General features: G+C 45.1%; 1 protein-coding gene across 5 annotated transcripts in view; it reads left to right on the top strand.

The window, feature by feature from the left end:
* The window catches only part of hivep1 (HIVEP zinc finger 1), a 49,623-nt gene that overhangs the window by 13,441 nt on the left and 16,651 nt on the right, over positions 1-19,531 (top strand). Inside the window, exon 1 of one of the 5 annotated variants that reach the window (XM_076105650.1) lies at positions 13,575-13,793. The exons of the other annotated variants lie outside the window; for them this stretch is intronic. Within the exon in view, the coding sequence (XP_075961765.1) occupies positions 13,778-13,793 (16 nt within the window). The 5' untranslated portion in view covers positions 13,575-13,777. Of the gene's footprint in view, positions 1-13,574; positions 13,794-19,531 lie in introns of those variants that run through there. 5 annotated transcript variants of the gene reach the window in all.

Here is a 19,531-nt window from a genome sequence, read left to right as displayed (position 1 = left end):
CCTCACCTAAACCCGTTCGCTGTGTGCAGACTCTCAGTATGAATGTCTCTCAAACTCCTGCCTGTTTTATCCGACGCTGGTGACTAATACCACAGCCAACACCACCCGCCTGCTTGTGCAGAGAAGGTCTTGTGTGTGTGTGTGTGTGTGTGTGTTTCTCCATTCGTTAAGTCGTGCACCTTCTCATCTTGTGCTGCGAGCGTCTCTCTGTGGAGGCAGAGATGCACTTCCATGCGAGACAAAATGTTCTACGAATGATCGAGGCATCCTTCATTAACAGCCTGCCAAGGCCTGTTTACCTGTCGCTGCTCAGATGTCCACAGCTGCTCCAGGTGTGTTTTTTTGTGTGTGTGTGTGTGTCGCCACCCACTCGGCCATTTACGTACGACCCCCTGAAGACAGATGACCTGACTGTTTACGGCCTTTGTGTGCGTGTGCGTGTGTGTGTGTGTGTGCGTGTGTGCGTGTGTGCGTGTGTGTGTGTGTGTGTTGGGCTTAAACTTTTCAAAGCAAAGCACAAGTGAAGGGCTCAGAGAGGCCGAGTTAAATTGGAGCTAACGAACGGTTGACCTTCCCCTACTTGTTAGTACCTTTCTCCCCTCCACAGGTGAGCTTTTGTGCCGCCCCCCCCCCCCCCGAGCCACTTCCTGGAAACTTTGCTGAGCGGCATTGATGTTGGCAACTCGGAGAGGCGTGAGCGTCTGAGTGGGAATGACGAGTTAAGGGAAGGAGAAGGAAAAAAACAAAACAGGGTGGGGGCCGGCAGGATTTGCCTCTGCTCACGTCAGCGCACAGGCCCAGAATAGTGGAAGAAATTCTCCTGGCGCTGGCGAGGCTGGATGTCACATTATTTCGGAGATGTGCTCACGACACACAGATGGGGGGGCGGAGAGCTCCTATACGCAGCGAGGACGTATGTCATCTGCAGAGAAGTGCCCCGACAAAACCTGCCTCTGTTTGGACTCTGAAACTCTGGGGGTCCGTCTTTTTTTTTATGATTGTGGGGGGAAATGTGACGCCAGTTAAGCTGCAGGAGTTTAAAAAAACTCCTAAAAAATTTAAATGCTTTGGAAAAACTCAAATAAAAAAAAAAAAGAGAAGGGAACGTCTGTAAGCCGGAAACCCTTAAAAGGTTTGTTGTGTGGGGGCCGTGTTTGTGTGTGTGTGTGCAAGCAGCTGCGTGTGTGTGTGTGTGTGTGTGTGTGTGTGTGTGTGTGTGTGTGTGTATGCAGAGCTGGCATTGCTTAATGGTTTGCACACGCAAAGCCCGATGTAGGGGTTGCCAGGGAAACAGAGCAGCATGAGTCTCGGTCTGCAGGTGCTGTTCCTTGTGTCCTACGGCTGGAACCTCCCACGAATGTGCAGGGAGGGAGGAGGGCAGAGGAGCATTCTGGGAGGGGGCTAGGGGGGCTCACTCGTATGTTAAGAGCTCTGCTAGAAGGAGCGCTGGTCTGGTTATATGGTTGTACGAGTGTGTTTTTGTAAAAAAAAGTTTCTATCAAAACTTCCCATAATGCCCACTTCTTCAAAATGGCCTGTTTTATTGAAACAGAAGTCCAAAACCCCAAAAATATTCATGTCACCTGAGTCACAGTTTAACGTCCTGTCATTGAAGTGCTTGTGCATGTTTTTTAGGCAGCAGAAGTCGCTCACTGATACATTTTCATATTGATTTCGTCATTTATCAGATTTGGAAGATGGCGCAACGAGATGACGTCATCCAAAAAAGATCCAGTCAAACAAATTGGAAAAATGGCAAATATGTACGTTTATTTCGTGTATTCATTTGAGGAAGGTTGCAGTCTGCTCATCAGTCAAGTCAGAGGTTTTCATCTGCCGCCATTTTTATGTCTCTTTTATTGTCCCGTTCTCGTGAACACTGTCTCAGGAAACCCCTGAAGGGAATTTCTTAAAAATTTGCCACAAACATCCGACTGAACTGATTCGATTTTGGTGGTTAAAAGTCACTGTGGCCTCACAAAACCAAGTTTTTTTTCACTCTCATGACAGTTCTGCGCAAATGTCTAATAGGAAATGATAAAGTGATGACATTTTGGACAAACATGGATGTATGTCGCAACCTGCAACCTGGAACTTGACATGGTTGGCGGAGGCATACGACCGTGAAGGCATCAAATTGTAGTTCTCTTTAGTCGACGTTTAAGTCGCGTGCTTCATGTGCCTCTCGACGTATTCGCTCAGTTTGTTTCCATTGCACGTGCACCAATTTTTCCGCCTCAGCCAAATGTTTCGTGAACGTATAAGTCATGTCTGAATGACAGAATGCCAGCGCTTCAACAGCTTGACGAAGCCAGCTTGGGTGGACACGTCTGAAAAGGTTTTCGTAGCCACAATCGTGTTGTCAGAGAAGGTTTGAGGGGGAAAAAAGAACGAATCGCTCTAAGAGGAGGAGAGAGCAGCCGTACTGTCGATTCAACCAGAGGAGCTGGGCAGTAAGGTTCGAGGGAGAAAATGGTGGAAATATGCCGGCGTCGCTTCAGATCTGGTGCCCCCCCGCCCCCCCCCCTCCTCCCGTCCTCTTGAGCGACAAGCCCTGAAGGTACACTCAGACATTCCTCTCTGGTTCAAAAACTCCTCTGAGAATCCTCTTCTCTGCTCACTGCTCCTCATCCTGTTTTTTTTCTCAAGTCGGTGTCCAGTCTGGGGCTGCGCTCAGATCATGCATTGATTCATAAGGCCGTCGTCGGGAGAGCTGCTGACTCCGATTTCCCCTCATGCCAATGAAGCCGCTCCGCTATTAGCATTAGCGGGAGCACTTTTGCCGCAGCGGCACAACAGCTCATAATTAATTCAATGTCAGCGTCTTAATTCTGCTCACGGATGTGTATTTTCTTCACTGATTACACACGTTACGGCCGAATTTAAGGGGATAAATTCCATTTGATTCCATTTGGTTCAGTTTGTGAGTCTAGCCTTCAGGAGAGTCCTCTGCCGCTGTGCCCACCAGATGTGAAGGGCAGGTGGGCGAGAAGGGCAGAGGTTAGCCGCGTGGTTTCCTAAAGGTCAGGCTGTGGGCTGTATTTATCAACCCTGACACTTGTCGTTTCTCCGCCACGTGGGACGTCCGCCATTATCAGGCAGTGTGGGGGTCACATGCACGAGGGGGGGGGAGGGGGCTGGGGAGGGGGAGGACCAACGATCAGAAACTGTTGCTTCGCTTACAAGCGACAAACTAAAGCGACACTTTGCCGCCAGGAGACGTGTCGGTCTGCTTTCTTAAAAAATCTCCACACAGCACTTCTCTGCTTCTGTAGAGGCTTTTTTTTTTTTTTTGTCCTCCTCCCCTCTTAAACACTTAGTGATCTGTGGAGAAGCTCGGAGAGGAAACTTGAAGAAGTGCTGTGCATTTAGTGGCAAAACAAGCATTTTGAAATGATTATAGAGAAAATTGCAGCGAGCATTTTGTGGCGTGCAGTGACGGATGCTCTTTGTGTTTGTTGGTACAACACTGCTGAGACAATAGTTTGTGATGGCGGCGCTACAAAAATAACATCTTGTCAGCTTGTACTTAAGGACAAGACGTGTGTTAGTTTAGTTAGAGAAACGTTTGTAAGCGTTTTGGAAAGAGCAAGGCTTGCTGTTTCCCCTTGCTACCAGTTTTTATGCTCAGCTAAGCTAACCATGTTGTGACTTTAAGGTCCGTACTCAATCGACATTGTGAGTCTTCTTTTATATTAGTGCCATTCCTCACTAATCTTTGTTTTTCTCTAAATTGTCAAGTAAAAGGTGAAAAATACCCCCGATTGTTTCCCAGAGTCCAAGTGTCATCTTCAGACGTTTGATTTTGTCCAACCATCGGTCCCAAAACTCCTATAATCAATTTAAAGTGTTATAAAACTGAGAAAAGTCACAAATCTTCACATTTGAGAAGCTGGAACCAGCTAATGTTAGGCTGTCTCTGCTTGATAAATGACTTAAACAGTATAAACAAATTACCCCAAAAAAAGACAAAATCAATAATCAATAGTTTGAGCAACACAGAGAAATAAACAACAATTTTGTTGAACAATAAAAATGTCTCAAATGTGTCCCATCACAAACAGTCATCCAAGAACTTTGTCTGAATAAAATCCGACTTAAAACTGGGAGAATCTCCAACGGAACTTGAATAAGCGACTTCTGCACACGTTCATGTAAATGTCTGCTCAGTGTGAGATTTTACAGGAATCAGCAGACCCTTATCATGTTGGCAAACAACTTCCTCCTGTCGGGCCTCTTTTAAAAAAAACACATAAAAACAGGGGCCCCGCCTCATATGACGAAGCCTGTTCATTCATAAACTCTTTGTTTTGTTTCCTCGCTGCTCGCCACCGGCGGCAAACGTGTTTTTGCTTCATCCGTGTGTGTTTAGTTAGGTATCGACTCAGTGAGGTATGCGGGGGAGGAGTATGACGGAGGGAGTGAGCGTTGCACGCCCCGAAGTGGCCGTCGGTGGGGAGGGGGGAGCAGAGGGGTGGGGAGTTCGTCCTTGGCTGCCCAACGACCCTGTGGACTCTGGTGGGTTGATGGTGAAAGATTGAAAGCCCCCCTCCCCCCCCGAACAGAGTGTCAGTCATCGGAAAGGTTGAGCCGGGTCGGACGAGGTCGGGTCAATATTTTAAAGACGTAGGCACACACCTATATTTAGAGCGAGGTCAGGAGGTCGTCGGCCGCCACCTTCTGGCTTGCTGCAGGAGCGGAGTGACAAGCCGTCAGGTGTGACGAGTCCTCGTCCCACACGACCCTGACCCACATGTCTAAAATACCTTTTAATGTTCAGCCACAGCAAATACGCATTGAAGGAAACAGTTTGTATTAATGAAGGTATCCCTTCTAGAAGTTACAAAGTATGTTACATCTCACTATGTGGTGTTACAAAGATCGTAAAAGTCCTAAAGTTGGTGAATCCTGCAGAAACCCTGAAAAGGTGACGACGGCTTTACGATGGGCAGCTCCGCTCCCCTCAGCAGGGTCATGGGGTCACATCAAGCCTCCAGCAAACCAACCAACAGCTGACTGGAGGAACAGCTTCTCTTTTTTTAACCGAAAACCGCTCAGCAGTGCTGCAGCAGCAGTGTTTCTGCAGCCACGGTCAAATATAAATTCCTCGGAAGAAGACTGGGGAGAGAGGGTGAAAGGGGGACAAATGGAGAGGGGGGGAGAGGCAGTCGAGGATGGGGAAGGGGATGATGGCAGAGCGCCAGAGTTGAGGGTGTGAAAGAGAGGGTGAAAGAGGGGGGAATGATGTCAGGGTAAGGAGAGCGATATAGGGGCAAACGTAAAGAGGGTTAATAGGGAGGCTGTGGAAATATGTGAGAGAGGGAGGAGGAGGAGGAGCAGGAGGAAGGGGAAGCTTCATCCTCTTGCGTAACACGGGCCATCTCTTCCTTTAGCCGCTGTTGCCATGGGAAGAGATGTTGGGAGGGGGGTTCTGAGCTCCCCGATGCCTCCCGGGCGGGAGAGACTCTGGGGGATTCTGAGCCGCGACTTTCCTCCTCGAACAGCGAGGAAGAGCGAGTTTAAGAAAAACAATCCTCCAGTGATATTTTTAGACCTCGCATTCTGGTTGATTCTGCCGGCTACCCCCAAACACACACTTCATCAAAATAAATAACAAGGAAGCTGTGTGTGTGTGTGTGTGTGTGTGTGTGTGTGTGTGTGTGTGTGTGTGTGTGTGTGTGTGTGTGTGTGTGTGTGTGTGTGTGTGTGTGTGTGTGTGTGTGTGTGTGTTTGTGTGTGTGTGTGTGAGAGAGAGAACCTGCAGGGCGTTGATGTGTGACTCATTCTCTGGTTCAGGTGTGTCTTGTAAAAATGAAATCCGGGAATTGTTTAGAATTTTTATTTTTTACATTTTCTTCATGTGCTCGGCATGACTATCAGTGAGTCTCAGCGGTGTGTGTGTGTGTGTGTGTGTGTGTGCAGGTGTTGTGTCTGATGGTGTGTGTGTGTGTGGGCGTGTGTTATCAGCCCCGTCCAGTTGAGTGAGCGATGAAGAAAACAGTCATCCTCACCTGTAGCGCTGATATGAACAGAGAGATGAATGGACAGCAACTTTGGTGACTGCTCGTTCAGTATTTGTTTTTTCTTTCTGAGAGTTCAAGAAGATCAAAAATAAGGTGCTTAGCTTAGCTTAGCATAAAGGCTGGAAACAGTAGCTGGCTTGGCTCCACCTGCACTTGCAAACCTCACTAATGAACAGATATCTCTGTTTCATTCATACGCAAACAGGAACGTAAAAACTTTTCCTTTCAATCATTCAAGTCATTTCATGGATCAGAAATGACGAACGTTCACTGACTGATCGCTGTTCAATTCAAAGCTTTTGCAGCTTTTGACATCGTTGCATATTGAATCATCTGTTGGATTTGACCTGTTTGTTGCACAGCTTTGTGAACAACCTCATGACATCAGGGACATTTTGATGTCCGCTCTTCCACATTACTACAGACTAAACAACATTGCTTTTCTTTTTACGTGAGCCCACACCTGGCAGAGATTTTGGGAGGTCGTCAATACCAAAGCTGCCTTACTTTCGTCTATTGTTGGCAATGGATTCACAGGAGTTTTCAACATGACTCAGCATATCGTGCGGGTGTACCTGATGAGGTGGACTCCACGTGTGTATCAGAGCCAGTTTAATGATTTGATACATACATTTTATTTCTAGCAAAAACATCAAATATTTCATTTGTGAGGCAGCATTTGTTTCGTCTGATGTGTCTCTGTGTTTTTGGGCTGTTGGTCAGACAAAACAAGACGAGATGTGTCTTGATTCATAAAAAACACAACATAATCATGACTTGCATCCACACTCTTCAGTCCCTCCTTTTTCCTCGCGGTGTTGACGTGGAGGCGGTGCAGGTCGCGCCGCGCACCTCTTCCCCATTAGCGCCCTCATTAGTCCCCGCCGATCGGATCAATGCGCCGATACAACGGAGGAGTATTTATAGCCTCTGCGGAGGCGCGGGAGGTTTGTAGCTACGCCACAAGTAGGTTAGCTGCTAATCTGATGTCGACAACGCGCGTGTGAGTTACGGAGGAATTAGTCCTGTTTTCTTTTTTATAAGAGAGACAGAGAGAGAGAGAGGGGGGGAGAGAGAGAGAGAGAGAGAGAGCTGCTGCTCGGCAGGGAGGGCTTTCCCTGGTTTAAGAGCAGGGATTTTTAAAAGAAGAAGAAAAAAAAGGAAGAGGAGGAGAGGAGGGAGGGAGAAGGAACACAAAGGCAGGCAGGGAGGAGGAAGAAGAAGCGTGGTTACACTGACAGTGGAGAAAAGAAGCCAGAAGTGAGAAGTGAAAGCACAGCGACACAGTTAGTGAGAGAGGACAGACTGAGGACACACGCTCTCCGGGAGACAGAGGCAGAGGAATGTCAGCGGTTATTAGTTGGGGAAGTCTCTGACTGTCTGGGTCGGGAATGTCAGGTGCCCCCCCCCCCCCCCTCCCTCGTAAGCACACTTGATTCCGGGAGGGAGAACCAGCAGCTACTCTTTCTGAGAAAGTGTCCACTTTGGTTGGCTCGACTTCTCCCTGCTAACAGGTACTGTGTACTGTGTGCTGCCTGAGCTCGCGGAGTTTGTTCTTGTTTGCTCAGTCACATTGTGTGACGACATCTCTTCCTTTTCTCTTTCTCTCATGCCATTTTACATCGTTTCAGTTCTCCTCCTTTCTTCTGTATGTTCCCTTCCTGCCTCGCTGTTTGTGGTTTGTTGTTTTTATGAGATGTTGACCCTGCTGCGATGGGATGAATTGTATTTAAATTGATCAGAAATTTTCACTTATTTTGCAGGGTTTTCATCATTGATTCATCTGAGAATTTGTTTTCTCGATTGATAGAAATGAGGGTCTTCAGTCAGAAGTTGTACAGCTTAAGGTGACTTCTTCAGATTGCTTTTTTTTATTGTGTCTAACAACAGTTTTGCTTGCGCAAGACAATATAAAAAGATAGGCTACATATAAATATATATTCAGTTTACTATAATGTAAGACAAGCAACATGCAGAAAATCCTCACATTTGAGAAGCTGGAACCATGAAATGTCAAAGGCATATTAAAATAGTCGACTGATCAATTAACCAACTAACTGTGTCAGCTGTTCTTATTTTAGGGTTCAATTCAACAGAAAATAATCTGAATGTAACCAAGAACACAAGTTCCTCAAGCGGTTTTTTTTTTTTTGTCAAATCTTATTATTGCATTCCACACCAGCCCAAAACATTTCCCGCTGCTCGTCTTTCTTATTGACATCTGCTCTGAGATGTGTGACGTACGTCGGTCGGAAGGGCTCCTACCCCCCCCCGGTCGGACAACACGAGGACGGGATAAGCCTGTGGATGAGCTGCCGGTGTTACGCAACCGGTGTCTCGGCCCGGAGATAGAGCAGAGCTGAACTTAAGACACTTCTGACTTGTTCCTCAACGCACCATGGGACCACCAGACTCACTCCGCTTCATGTATAGATGGAGCTATCACAGAGGAGCAGCACGCTGAGTGCCGTTACGTGAACGCATCCTGACGGAGTTCGTTCATTTGCAAACATCCTTTTGTTAATTTGCTTTCCTATTAAATTCCGCCGTAAATCCATTAGGCTCTTTTAAATGCGTCATCTCATTAGCTCTCCTGGAAACGTCCCGCCCAGTCTGCAGTGGCCTCCGTTAATCCTCCAGTGGTGCAGGATTTATTGTTTGTCACATTTACTTATTAAGTTTTTTATGGATAGTTTGAATTTGTATAAAAAAAAAACGCCAAAAATTTGGGGAAAAATATCTAGTTTTTAGCTCGGCTGAGGTGGAAAAGTTGATCTATCGATTAAAAACATAGGTGAAATGTGAACAGGCATTTTGACGTCCATGATGTAGGTGACTTAAACATCCAGTGATGAGACAAAATCATCACATCTGTGTGGCGCAATAAGGAGACCGCAATGTTCCTCAAAGTAGTACATGAAACAAAGGCCAAATTTCCATTCCGTCTTTTAATTCTAGCAGCATCCTCTTCTACTTCTCTGATAGTTTAATGGCAGGTGACCGAAGAATTAGAGTCACCAGCTGTTTCTCTCGATGAACCAACTCTCAATATTGACATAACCAGCAATCGTAGATGGAAATGCGCATATATTGTCATTTTGGTGTTGTAGATTTTCTGGAAATTGGTTTGGAAACTTGATTATTATCTTGGAGAGAAACGATAATGTTTACGATAATGTTTTGACTATTAATTAGTCATCTTGTCATGGTTCCAGCACCTTAAGCGTGAGACTTAGCTTCTTCTATTTGTCTTACTTTAGTTTAATAAACTGAATATCTTTGGTCAAACAAAACAAGCCATTAAAGAGGTTATCTTGGGCTCTTCCGATAGGAAGTTGTGATGTGGGTTTTTATTGGCAAAATGTTTATTCAATGATGAAAATGACAGTTGGTTGCAGCTCTAATTAGGACAGGCATTGGCATTTTTGTGCTCGTATAGATGTGAACATGTGAGTGGAGCAGTTTGGTTGTATAAGACGCAGACATGTTGTTGGTTTCCTCGTCCTGGTTCTGTTTTTAAACTCTGATGTGATCGTATCGGAGGAGAGGGAGTGGGCAGCAGAGGCAGGAAAGAGACTGTGAGGGAGAACATTTGAAAATTGGGGGATGAGGTTGATGATGATGGGAAGAGGCAGAAGGGAGGGAGGAGAACAGGAAGACAAGGTGGGGAAATTGGGGATTCAGAGGAGGAGGAGGAGCAGGAGCAGGAGGAGGAGGAGGAACATAAAGAGACAGCGAGGGAACGCCATGTCTCTCGAGCTGTGTGTGGTTATGTAATGTTACCTCCTGCCTACTGCTGATGGCGGAGGAAAGCACAGAGTAACAGCAGTGAATGGCGTGGAGGTGGGTGGCAACAACAACACCACAGAGGAAGACGCTGCGGCAGTATCCATCAGAACCGTATCAAAGGTCAAAAGCTGCTTTTACGTTTCTGTAATTCAGAATGTTTGTGGTTCGACAGACAGTCGAAACCTGCTTTTCTTTGATTCAAATGTGGTAGTAAGTCAATGGATTCGGGGTTTTTGGAATGGAGATTGGACAAAGCAAGTCATCTGGATACATCAATTCTGCAAGGTATTTTTCACTGACACTCTATTGACCAAACAATGAATTGATTAAGTGAAACAAGGAACATAATTGTTAGTTGCAGCCCTAATATGTAATATGGACGACGGTAACTGTAAGATGATAACAGTCAATTGGCTCACGTACAGTTTTTGGACCACGCTCGGGCTCGTTTCTGTGAAAAGCAATATTGCTAGGTGATGGTTTTCTGTAAAAAAAATTATATTTTGATTGTTTTTTTCCCAGGTTGAAACCCTCAAAAGGTACATTTTCTGACTCTCAACGCTTCGCTGGCTGACATACACAAGGCTGTCGGTTATGGCCACTGTTGAAACATGTCCCTCTGTGTTTACATGCGGTACCAGTCATGTATATACGAGAGCGTGTATGTGCTAAATGAGCTATAAAAGCAGATGGTTGTGTGGCGGCATCCACAGAGAGAGAAACCAGAGAGAGCCTCAGAGCAGCTACAGGAGAGCCCTGTGGGAGTCTGCAGAGACAGCCACCGGTCTCTGCAGACAAGCCAACTGCACACTGTAACAACACACTGTAACAACGCACTGTAACTGCACACTGTAACAACACACTGTAACTGCACACTGTAACAACCCACTTCATGGTAGAAACACACTGTAACAACACGCTGTAACAACACGCTGTAACAACACTGTGACACACTGTAATAACATGCTGTAACAACACGCTGTAACAACACTGTGACACACTGTAATAACATGCTGTAACAACACACTGTAACAACACTGTTTGGCAGAAACACACTGTAGCAACATACTGTAATAACACTGTATAGTAGAAACACAGTAACAACACACTGTAATAACACTGTATGGCAGAACCATAATGCACCACACTGTAAAATGATTAATCGACTATCAAAGTAGCTGCTTCTTGACTAATGAATTCATGATTTCAGCTCTAAACCGGCTCAACAGCTGAAATAAGAATTATGTCTTCATTCCACAATCAAGACAAGAACGAAAAAGGACATTTGTTTGAATTAAATCAAAATGGAATTCATGCTGGCAACGTGTCTCGCATGTTTCCATGAACAACACTTCACTTAGACTTACATCACAACAGCCTTCATTAACATCTCAGCTCCTCCTCTAAGGAGTGAGCAGTGGGAGGCAGCGGATGGGGAGGCTGACGGCTGTTTTGCAGTCGAAACAGCAGAAAGGAGGAGGGAGACGGAAGAGGGTAGGTGAGAGGCAGCCAAGACACAGAAGCTGATCCTGAGCAGGATACCACTGCTGTTTTATAACATGATCAATGACCTCACGTACCGTTTAGATCCTTATTTCCTGTACAGGCCCACTGCCTTTTGTTACACCCGCTGCCTCTTGCTGCGCTCAGCCTCATAAGCTCCAGATCTGATTAAGAGTTGTCTCTTTTCCTAGAAGGCTTGGCGGCTGCAATAGTATCTCCTCCCATAGCGAGGACGGCACTGTGATTAGATTCAGAGATTCGAGAGCAACATCTGTCAACCGGATGAAACTTATTGGCCAGATATGTGTGAGATTCCTCTGATTGGACTCACGGTTGCGTCAATGCCTGTGAGCTATAAATGTGTCTCTGATGGTAAGTGGTCGTGTTCAGGCTTCTCTGGGACGTTAGTAGCTGTGGAACAAGTATTCATATCAGTTACAATGTAGGCTGCTTATGAAACTTAAGTATCGGTACACCTGGGACTGATATATTCTTATATATATATGACATTATTAGACTTTATACTGACAGCATTTTACTGTTGCTGCTGTTTCTTTGTAAAATCCTTATTTGAAAAGTAACCATTTACTTTCAATTAACTTTACAATGTACGATTTAAATGTAGTGGAGTAGAAGTTTAACGTAGCATGGAATAGAAATAATCAAAGTACAAGCATCTCAAACACGCTGGTTTGCAGTTTGACTTTTGTGCTTCCGATAAAAGTTGAAGTCTTTTTGCCCAAAAATCAGCTCATTCCGTATGAACGAAGGGACATGTGACTGTGGCCTTTGTGTGCGGCTTAATGCGGTTCTGAGCGCGTTCCTCTTTGAGATGAAGCCCAGTGAAAAGAAGGTTATGATGGGAGCTTTCTGAATAGTGTCTAACTCTGCGATTGAGCTTTGTTATTCATCTCCCCCCCCCCCCCCCCCCCCCCCCCTCCTCCTGTGGTTGTGGATTGGTGTCAGTTTGGTATTCAGGGTGTGAAGGGGTCAGCGTGGGCGTCTGGTTGTATGCGGAGACATTTTTTAGCAACAGAAGACTGACTGACTGTGTGTTTGTGTGCGTTTGCGGACATCTTTAACCCAATGGACATCCAGCACGCACAGAGTATTAGAGGTTACTAGCTGGATTACTTAATTTAGGCTCTGTTGCATTATCACCGGCTCAGCTGTCATTAACTCAGATTGTTCCCAAAGGGAGGAGGCGGTGCATCCTAACCCTCTCCCCCCGCACCGACACGAACACTTACATGGGCAGCGTTTGCTCAGTGATCCCTCCTTAGGTCATTTTTAAGAACAGTAGAGGCCGTTTCAGTGACTCAGTGCTTATTTTTTGCCAACACCAGCTCTGTGCCGTCGCTTTGGCCGGTGTAATTACAGAGCACGATGTTGATTCTGGAGTCTTTGCCTGTGAAGTATTTACCGTCTGTACCCCGGCAATGACACTGCAGAAACTGCTTGGTCACACTGTTTGCTGTCCCTGGCCATGTGTAAATATTCATCAGATTTTCTGAACCTCTTTTGTGGCCAAACTGTAAAACCCTCAGAATTCCCCGTACTGACTAATCCAAAAACAAAGCAGAGGGAGCTTCCTTTTTTTCTCCCTCCAGTGCAGTGAGGTTAAACGTACAGGCGAGCTTCACTCAGAGAGATGCTTATGTCATCTAACACAAGTAGTTTGCTGCTTTTAAGGCCCGACGTGGGAAACTCTATAGGACGTCCAGTGTGTTTTACACAACCACAAACTTAAAGTCCCCCTTCAGTCAAAAATGTATTTTGCTGCTTATGTATATGTATGTATGTGTATATGTTTATATATATATAAATATATATATACATGCATATATATGTGTGTGCCTAAATTTGGCAATATTACTATCTGATCAAAATAAACATGTTCATGAATCTGACCAGACATTCGATTAATAACATGTCGGTTGGTCGCCTTTAAGTGTGTCAGACACCCTGAAAACAAAACTACGCAACAGTTACGATTCGACCTCTTTGCTGAGAATGAATTGAAAGAGAAGCCGTAGGAGGAGAGTTGGAAGCCTTCCTCACCCAGTGAGTGAGCTGTTGGGCAACATTAAATTCCTCCCCCTCCGACACAAACGGATAGAGAGACGGAGAGCGAGATAGCAGGATCCCCTGAAGGGTGCCAAAGCCGGTTTAAGTGACGTCACCCGGCCTGCTCTGTCTGGGCAGGCCCTCCCCTCCCCCCTCCCTCCCCTCCCCCCACCCCTCTTCATGAGCCTTACAGGAATTCCCCTCCTCGTCACATTGTTCGTAGGAAACCGCCCCGCACCGTTGCAGAGTCACAGCTGATAGGGCGGAAACACAGACTTGTGACTACTTGTGTTGACACTGGAGTGAGTGTGTGTCTGTGTGCACTTGTTGTTCTTTCTCCATGTTTTTTTTTTTTTTTTGTTCCCGAACAATAGGAGCTTCAGAGTATTTGTTCCATGAAACAACAGCAGGGTAAGACATGAACATTTTGTCCTATAGACTGTTGTGAAACACTCGGACATATCCTGCATTATTTATCGTCATAAAGTAGCTGAATTGGGGACGCTGGTGTCGGGAGTGAGGTCAGACGTAGTTCTGTTTGTTTGTGATGTTTTTTGACTTCTAATAAAAGTCCACAGCGAAACACCTCCGCTCTCGTCAAACTGAGTGAGAAAGGCTCTCGACCAAGTGAACGACACAGACAGGAAGCAGTCGCTGTGCTGCCGCGGTAACCAACAAGTTCTTTCAACCGAGGGCAGCGCTGCTTTCAATTTTGATTTGACAGGACCTGCGGGGCGCCGGGCTGCTCTGTCGAAAACAGACTGACGTGTCAGCCCTGGGTTTAATTTGTGACGAAGTTTGATTTTTACTGTAAATTGTTACTGTAAAGCCCTCCATTCTCTGAGACTCTGTGGCTGTTGTGTTTAACATCAATATAGCAGCGAACAACTATTTGCTTTGTAAAGATACAGTTGAGTGATGTCTACCTGAGCAGAGATCCTGCATGTTTTTGTGCATGCGAGCATGCACCACTAGTTAGCTCAAGGCCGCTGCTCTGCACCGCTCTCATACGGCAGTTACAGCTCATAATGCTGTCCCGACCGACCGATAATCGTATCCCACTGTCTTCCTCCGGAAATGGAATTACCCAGCTGTCATAGAACTGTAGAATTCATCTTTTATTTATTTATTTTATTTCTAAAACCAGTCAAACAAACAAACACATGAAAAACATGAATACATTACAAATAAAAAAAGCAGTATTGAGCAAGTTTCATAGAGTAACAACAATAAAGAAACATGAGATAAGTATATGAAAAGTAACAAAAGGAAAAACAAAACGGAATAGATTTTTTTTTGGGTGGTAAAATTGTTGTGACCCCTTCTCCTCCTCCTCTTCTTCTCCTCCTCCTTCATCTTCTTCGGATGATGCACAGAGCTCACTGTATGTGTGCAAAATGAGTTTTTGGCTCTAAAATAAAATTAAGATGTGCTTCCTGTCCCACGAGGCCCGTCCACAGACCGGCCGTCAGTCGCTGAGCTCGGTTAGTTCTGTGTCACAGCACCTCACAACCCAGAGGGGGACTGGATGAAGTTTGACGTGCAGCTTGTTTTTACTTCCTTTTTTTCCGTCTTGCCTCTGAAAGACAGAAATAAAGAAGCAGGTGTTTGTGTGAAGACTGACTCGCTGCTGAAGTTCAGTGTTTTCACGTCTTATCTGAAACAGTAACCAGTAGTGCTTTACTTCACTTGGGGACTTCCCTTGTCCTCTACTTTATACGTCCACTACATTTCATCTGCAGCTATTTTCATAACCGATATCTCTTCAAATGTTACAATTTGCTGCGTTTCTTCATCTTCAATTATAGTCAATTGAATCCTTTGGGGGCATTTCTCATTATTTTGTAATGTTTTACAAACCAAAAGATTAATGAAACGATCTACAGATGAATCTATAGTGTAAATACTCATTGGTTACCAAATATTAAAAAATGACTGTAAAATGCTGCTCAAACATGAATGCCTTCTAATAATAAAATATAATAGCATAACATATGTATTTTTACTTTATAATGCATAACTTTTACAAGTAATAGAGTATTTTGCCAATGTGGTATTGGGACTTTTACTTAAGTAAAGGATCTGAATACTGCTTAATATGATAGTTAACTGAATATCTTTTGTGTTTTTGTACAGTTTAGTCCTATAAAACACTTTGAACACTTTGGATTCTGGGAAATTATGTTTGACTTTTTCTGGCACCTTGTTGACTAAATCGGTGTTTCCTAAACTTTATGGCTCGTTATCCCTCATGATGCAATTTTCCCCCAATTATGACAAGTTTAACCGAAGAGGGATTTTTACATCCTTCATTTCTTTGAATTCTCTTTAAAAGGCTCGAAATGCAAAACTTACCCCAATAATTTATATGAAAAAAACAAAGATTGGAGGAATTTTATGTCGTAGAATTATTTATTTTTTTCTGCTGTGATATCTTAATAATCACAACACTGAATTTGTGCCCCCCCCCCCCCCCACCAGGTTAATTAAGTAATTGATAAAAGACTAAAGAGATCAGTTGGTAGTGACAGTAGTTGCAGATTCTTCGAGGCAGCTTTTGATTTAATTTGAAATAAAATCTGAATAAAACAGGCTTCACATCTTTCATGATTTGTGACTGCGAGGGAAGAAACTCATTAGTTAGTGTTTGGAGTCTGGCTCTTTCTTTCTCTATTTTGGTGCCGGCAGATCTCTTTTTTGGGGGGGGGGTGAAGTGTGTGTGTGTGTGGGTGGTCTGAAAAAGATGGAAGAGGTAATATTCACGTACCTCCCCGCCTGCACCATTAACCACCCCCTCCCCCACACACACACAGGCACACTTTTCTACCCACCCGGCCGAGTTCTCGTTATATCAATTTTTCACAAGGGTGCCCACGCAGTCCCAATAATCAGTGGCCTCCAGTCTGCTGCTTCTTCCACCTACAGAGTCCTGCGGGGGCAGCAGCGCTGTACAGATACTGTGTGTGTGTGTGTGTGTGTGTGTGTGTGTGTGTGTGTGTGTGTGTGTGTGTGTGTGTGTGTGTGTGTGTGTGTGTGTGTGTGTGTGTGTGTGTGTGTGTGTGTGTGTGTGTGTGTGTGTGTGTGTGTGTGTGTGTGTGTGTGTGTGTGTGTGTGTGTGTGTGTGTGTGTGTGTGTGATATTTAATTTGTTTACTGCGCGTTTGCAGTCTCGTCCCGAAGTATTACGAGCGCAGGAGTAATGAGTATGTGTCCTTTAATAATTGCTGTTATTTTAGAAAACGGGACGGGCAACTGGAACAAGTAAATCCACATTTCTGCTTATGGCTGAACATCTTGTGTGCGTTTGTGTACAAGATCAGCATTTCTTCTTCTTTTTATAGACGTACATTATTAAGGTCGCCCGCCCGAAGCTCTAGTCAGGGCGGTGTGTTCTTTTTTTTACCTGCTCCATCATTCTCATTAAACATCTCCACCAGTTGAGGGAGGCTCGACCGCTGCCTCCCTCCCTCCCTCCCTCTTGATGCTCAGCAGTCAGCAGCTGATCTCCAGGCTGCAGAGAGCAGGACTTGCTTGAATGCTTTGTTTTAGGCTTTGTTTTCCGATACACCAAACCCTCCTCTTCCTCTTCCTGTTCCCTTGTTACTCTTTATCTGTGTTGAAGGACACGTATCGCCTTAGAATAATTCTGGTGTACAATACCTGCGTGTATCTCGCTTAAATATAATCATGATTCTTTGTATGTTTTTCATTTTCTTAATTGTGAAATGTCTGAGAACATGTCAATGAAATACAGTTAAAAATGTTTTATTCCATAAACGATATAGGAATATTTCATTCTGTTATGTTTCTCTCTTTACATGCGTCAAAAATAAATGAGACCAGACTTCATAAAACGTCCCGTGGTAAATTATTAATCTTAGAAATTAAAGATTCAAAAGAGTGAATGTCCGTCATTGATCGTTAATAATTCATCAAAAACAAGCTTTGTGTGACTCCTCCAACGATCAAGAACAATCCTTACAGCCTGCCAGCGCAAGTCCAACATTTGCTATTTTGGAAATCTAATAATGGTTTCAAGTAACTTATCGAGCAAATATGGTTTCGGTCTCTCAAGCTGAATATGTAGTTGTTTTTGGACTGTTGATGAGACAAAAGAAAGAAGTTTAAAGACGTCTCTTTGGACTTCGAGAAATTATAAAATGCATTTTTCATTATTTTGTAACATTTTATTCAGACAAAGTCCAAGACGATGTCTTCAAATGAGGTGGGTTTTCCTGATAAATTACTAATGGATGAAATACTTTCCTAACCTTTCAGTCACTTCATTCAAATAGCCTAAATGAACGACTGTTTTGTTGGCTCACCTGTCTGGAAGCTGTTCTTTTGAAACCAGCTACAAACAAACCCGCGTGAAGCCATTTTGCTGCAGCAGATATTATTGCTGTCAGAAAACTAGGAGGCGAGGAGGCTGAACATTTGAACATTATAACAACTGTAAGAAATTCATTTGTTTTAAAATGTCCTCGTTTAAGCCCCACTATGAGCACATTCCGGTCGTCTCGAGGCTCGATTTCCTGCTCCATCTGTGCCTCCACACCCGCTTTCTCCATCTTCTCCGTCTCTGTCCATTTTCGCGTCGATTACATTTGATAGAGCAAGCCTCTCGGCTCTCGGCCCGGCTAATGTGAGGCAGGAGAGGGAGGGAAGTCACTTTGCGCTCCCCTCCTGAGCCAGCTGATGATGATGATGGACTGCAGGGTAACGGGACACTCTCGGGATGGAGGGGGATTCCTCCGCTCCGCATCATCGTCTGGGAGTGCTTCCTGTAGCACTTGTGAGTCTCTCAGTCTGAGCTCTGCTTTCAGACCGGCTCGTCTCCCCCGAGGCCGTCTCTCTGTGCCGGCGTTTCCGTGACGATAGAGAGCGTGTCAGATGCTGACAGTGACTCTTATGGACGCTTATTGCGTGGATCAGCTGAGGACGGCGGAAAGGCTGCGTCTCCTCCCGCAGGCCGCAGGAGAGGGGAAAAAAATACAATCAACACACTTCCCTTGAAAGGTGACAGGGAATTCTGCTAAGCTCATGCGTCGCCCAGCTGTTGTTGTGATTATAATAGGAGAGGTTTAATAATAGAGTTATCGTCATATGAAGCCTGTTTAGCATTTTTCTTCAGGGAGTGATACTGATGTAATTATACAGGAGAAGCCTATAGCACTATAATTAATAGATTGGTTGGTCTATAAAAATGCCCATCACAAGTTCCCAGAGCTCAACATGAGATCTTCAGATCGCTTGTTCTGTCTGAACAAATGCTTCAAAACCTCCGTTGCAATTAACATTTATTTTTACTATCCGTACATCTGCACAATATCAGAAAACGGCTTGAGCACGGTGAAGTCACACTCATTTTTATCCGACCAGCAGTCTGAAACCACAGAGATAATCGGTTCACTATCGCATAAGACGAAGACACGCAGTAACCAGGGAATGTCTGCTTTCTTTCCTTCTAGAACGACTTCAACAATTGATGGAATATCACAATAGGTGCTGAATAATCGACTTATCGTCTCAGCTGTACGTTCACGTCCGCCGTTGTTTACTGAGAACTGTCGGTGATCGTTGCAGGAACGCATCGGCCACTGCGAGGGTGTGTTTGACGTGTGTGCGTCTGCACGCGGCCGGGACGTGTACGGCGGGCTGGTGGAGGTGCTCCAGTTACATAATCTCCATCTCCCTCCCACACAGTGACGGGGAAGAAGGGGGCAGCTGCCGACTCCCATCTCGTCATCTTCAGCCTGCTGAGGCATCTCATCCTCCTCATCTTCTTCCTCTCTCCGAACACTGCATTTGTTTGCTTTGCCACACTGTGCGCTTCCACATCCAGCTGGCGGTGCACCCAGACGTCAATCTGCTATCGCTGTACGTTGTCTCGAATCGACAGTTTGCTTCACACTAGCAGGCGCACGACTCCCACCTTTGAACACTCGCTCTGCCGTTTTGTCCTGAAATATTAACTGTGGCGAGATAAAGGGATCTGCGGCAGCATTTACGTCACGATCGCTCGTGGACGCCTGCCTACTGGCATTGCTCTGGCTTGTTGCTGGTATACTGGTGGGGTGTCACGCATACTGATGACACCGAAACCCTCACAGATGCTGTTTTTTCGCAAAACAACTTGTCCCCTCCGCC

The sequence above is a fragment of the Anarhichas minor genome, unplaced genomic scaffold, assembly GCF_050575085.1.
Source record: "Anarhichas minor isolate MPS153535 unplaced genomic scaffold, ASM5057508v1 ptg000033l, whole genome shotgun sequence".
In the NCBI taxonomy this organism is placed as follows: domain Eukaryota; kingdom Metazoa; phylum Chordata; class Actinopteri; order Perciformes; family Anarhichadidae; genus Anarhichas; species Anarhichas minor.
Note: the sequence above shows the minus strand (reverse complement) of the source record. Positions and strands in the feature narration are given on the sequence as shown.